Source organism: Octodon degus, unplaced genomic scaffold (genome assembly GCF_000260255.1).
Source record: "Octodon degus isolate 3935 unplaced genomic scaffold, OctDeg1.0 scaffold00032, whole genome shotgun sequence".
NCBI lineage: Eukaryota > Metazoa > Chordata > Mammalia > Rodentia > Octodontidae > Octodon > Octodon degus.
The window spans coordinates 3,413,804-3,417,924 of record NW_004524608.1 but is presented as its reverse complement, the minus strand read 5'-3'; the positions used below and the strand labels follow the sequence as shown (position 1 = coordinate 3,417,924).

General features: G+C 44.6%; 1 protein-coding gene across 1 annotated transcript in view; it reads right to left on the bottom strand.

Annotated features, from left to right (window-relative positions):
* Nup210l (nucleoporin 210 like) overlaps positions 1-4,121 on the bottom strand; it is a 120,190-nt gene that overhangs the window by 37,829 nt on the left and 78,240 nt on the right. Inside the window, exons 22-25 of the mRNA XM_023713787.1 lie at positions 3,856-3,983; positions 2,717-2,849; positions 2,075-2,137; positions 1,537-1,716 (exon numbers count right to left, since the gene is read on the bottom strand). Coding sequence (XP_023569555.1) covers positions 1,537-1,716; positions 2,075-2,137; positions 2,717-2,849; positions 3,856-3,983 — 504 coding nt within the window. The remainder of the gene's footprint in view (positions 1-1,536; positions 1,717-2,074; positions 2,138-2,716; positions 2,850-3,855; positions 3,984-4,121) is intronic.

Sequence of the window (4,121 nt, the reverse complement as noted above, 5' to 3'; positions counted from 1 at the left end):
TGTCTCTTCATCAATTTCTATAGTGGTCACAGTTTCTTCCACATCTCCCAATATCATGTTTAAATGCTGATCATAAGCGTGTAATCTGCCTCGAAGCTCTCGGTCGTTCCTCATTTTCACATAGATCCGCTCATCCAGGCTGAGTCTGATGAGATCCAGCGGCTCCTCTACGGTGTTGGTGGTTTGTTGCTGGTCCACGTCGTCCGCCATCTTTCAAACCCTCGGGATGTGTTTTCTTTACTTCTGTTTTATTTATTTATTTTTGAGGCAGGGTCTCTGTAATTCAGTATGGTCTTGAATTCACTATGTAGCCCCATCTGGCCTCAAACTCACCAAGGGCCTCCTGCCTCAGCCTACCAAGTGCTATGATTATATGATTACAGATATGCACCACCATGCTTGGCTTTTTCTTATTTTGTTTTGTTTTGTTTTGTTTCAAAAGAATTTCTTAAGAATAGGGATGATGGGCTGGGCATGGTGGCACATGCCTGTAATCCAAGCACTCAGGAGGCTGAGGCAGGAGGATCGTTGTGAGTTTGAGACCAGCCTGGGCGACAAAGTGAGCTCAAGGCCAGCCTAAACTGTACAGTGAGACCCTATCTCAAAAAGACAAAAAAAAAAAAAAAATAGGGATGATGTCTTATAACACTGCCATATACTCTAGATTGGTTGATTGACTCTTTCTTTCTTTCTTTTTTTCTTTCTTTCTTTCTTTCTTTCTGTGGAACTGGGGATTGAACTCAGGCCCTTGTGCTTGCCAGGCAAGCACTTATTCTACTGAGCTATCTCCCTGGCCCCTAGATTTTCTTTCTTTCTTTTTCTAAATGTATTTAGTACTGGGTCTACAGGGTCTCACTATACAGATCAGACTCATAGTGATCCTCCTATTTTCAGCCTCCCAAGTGCTGGGATTATAGGTGTATACCACCATGCCCAGTCTCAGTTGCCATCTCATGGGGATTGAAACCTGGTCCCTGCATCTGCTTAAGCAGGCACTTTAATCTGCTGAGCTATTGTCCCTCACTCTAGATTTTCCAAAGTAGATTTTTTTTTTTTTTTTTTTTTAGACAAGGTCTCACTTTGTAATTCAGGCTGATCTGAAACTCACTATGAAGCCCAGGCTGCCTTTGAAGTAGTTTGGTGATCCTTGAACTCACAGCGATCCTTCTGCCTCAGCCTTCTAAGTGCTGGAATTACAGGTATGTACCATCATATCCAGTGTTTTGTTTTTTGTTTGTTTGTTTGTTTGTTTGTTTGTTTGTTTTTTTACAGCAGGGTCTCACCATGAAGTTCAGGCTGGCCTTGACCTCACTATGTATCCAGGCTGACTTGGAACTAGGTGATCTTCTTGCCTCAGCCTTATGAGGGCTGGGATTATAGGAGTGCCTACCACATCCAGCTTTTAGCTACTAACGCTTCTCTCTTTCTAAAAGGCTTTTCCTGGACTGCTGATACTTCCCCTCTTCTTCCTCTATAAATCCCCAGTGTGCTTTCCAAATGGAAGAGCAGAAGCCGAGCACAGTGAAGAACATATACCTGGGAAAATACAATGACTTTGCCAGTGTCTTCATTTACTGTCTGGATGGTTCCATGGACCACAGCTGTGCCAACCACTCTCCCTGTCACTTGGCCTCTCCTGTTCACAACAGCCACAGTCTGGTTACTGATGGAGAAGAGAATGATAGACTGGGGCTGAGGGCCGCCTTCACATGTCACCTAGAATTTAAACACACAGCAAGGGCCTGGAATGTTGGGGAGAAATTGCAGCTTTCCCCCTGACATTTTGTGCAAGCAACCTGTTTCTTCATGGTCCCACCTTCCTGAGCACCACACCCCACATGGGCTCAGATGCAGAGGAAATGCAGTGCTGCAACTGACCCACAGAATTCCCAGGATTCCAGGGGCAGCTTCTGCTAAGTGCATCACAGGTCAGGGCAGAGCCTCCTTTATCAGATCTGGTTGGGTGTGACTGGGAGTAGGAAAAAGAGGCCAGAGGAAGAGGGGTGCATGTGTGCACATGAGTGTGTGCATATAAGAGAAAAGGTGTGCATTATCTTTCTACCCTCATGATCACCTGCATCATGTTAGCTGGAATCAGGGTCATTTTCTCTGGAACAAGTCTGAATGGAGGAAACACCTTAAAGGAGAAAACCAAAAGGACATCAGTGATTAATGAGAAGCATTAGTTTCTAAGGAAGACTCCCAATTATGTGCCAAGAAGTTACACAAATATATGTAATTTTATTTTATATACAATGGTAGAAAAATTAAAAAATAATTAGTGTATCAACTCACTAGAGAAATAAGGACCATTAAAATGACTTTTTCTTGGGGGGGGGCTCTTTTTGGGACAGGATTTCATTATGCAGTTCAGGCTGGCCTGGAATTCATTTTGTAGCCCATGCTGGCCTCAAACTCACAGCAATCCTCCTGTTTTAGTCTCCTGAGTGCTGGGATTATAGGCCACCATGCCAGGCTAAAATTACCTTTATGATTTGTTTTGCTTTGTTTTGAGACAGGGTCTCACTGTGTAGTCCAGGCTGGCCTCAACTGCCTGGTGATCTTCCTGCCTCAGCCTCCTGAGAGCTGGGATTATAGGCCTGTGCCATCAGACCTTGCTCAAGTAGTTTTTAAACTTGTGCAAACTAGACAGAAAGAGATGAACAATGCTAAGTAAGTTGAAGCGCAAATTCTAAATGTGAGGCCATTTCCTTACCTCAATGTGCTGAGGCGCTGATGTGAATTTTCTTCCCATCCTGTCTCTGGCAGTAGCCACAAGTGTGGTTTGCCCAATAGTGACGGCCCGAAGAATGTAGTTTTCAGAGTACGCATCCTCATCCTCCATTGGTCTACAAGGGCCAATGCATTTTTAGGGGAGAAAGACTTGGTTAGGAGAGTGGTTGAGACACCTTTTCATAATTCTGGTTAGAAGGAAAGAGTCAAGACAAATTTCATGATAATGACAGGAAGCTTCTAAGGGGAAAAACTTGTCCTATGACAACCAACGAAGGAAGGCAGTAGAAACTCAGACTGGCAAAATTGGAATTCTTGCATTTTTTCTTTCTCAAAGTACAATACCAGTATCTCTACTTCTTAATAGACCTTTTTAAAATTTTATTTTATTTTGTATTTCAGGGAAGGGTCTACAGGGTGTTCAGGGTCTCACTACTAGATTGGACTCATAGTGATCCACCTGTTTACAACCTCCCAAGAGCTGGAATTATGGGTGTGCGCCACCACGGCCAGTCTCAATTGCCATCTCAGCCTGCCCCGGGGACAGGGCAGGCACAGCAGGCCCAGGGATTGAACCCCCGGCCCCTGCGCCTGCTTGCAGCTGCTTTAATCTGCTGAGCTATTTGGCCAGCCCCTCAATAGACTTTTTTTTTTTTTTTTTTTCCTCGAATGCCTTCAGGGCACTTTTGGCCAGCTGTAGAGTTGTGAGGTTTGAACTCCAGCAACCTGAGGCTGACAGCTTTGTGGAAGCAGCCACTTAAAGGCCTGAGCTAGGGCCAGGCCCCCCTCAATAGACTTTTGAAGGTGCTCCAGCTGGCAGCACTCCCAAAAGGTCTCCTCCAAGGAGAAACTCCAGAAATAAACTTTTATTAATCAAACACACACACACACACACACACACACACACACACACACAGATTTGGGACCCCAACTAAGAGAGCTCAGGTCCCGAAATGTGCATTTTGTGGCAAGCTGAAGATGGAAAGACAGGATGTGAAGAGGTCTTGTAACAGAGAATTGAACAGAATCCAAAATCAGCTAGGGAGATGCCGACCTGGCTACCAGCAGGGAAAGTCCCATGACACTAAGCACAGGGAGAAGAAACACTGACACGGTACTCACGTCAGCGTGACAATGGCTGACGCAGTCTGCAGCTTGAGCTCCATGTTCTTGAAGTATGCATTCTGGAATGGGCGCTTGGAAGAGTCGAGAACCCTCACTGTCACTAAGACAGTTTTGCCTATCTCAACCTAGCCATTGGGAAAAAAGAAAAGAGGTCGTAAAAAAATAAAAATAAAACAAAAATGGGAAAACAGACTGTAGCACTGGCATTTCACTCCCTAAGGACAATTTATTTCCTTGCAGGCCACACAGTCTTTTTTTTTTTT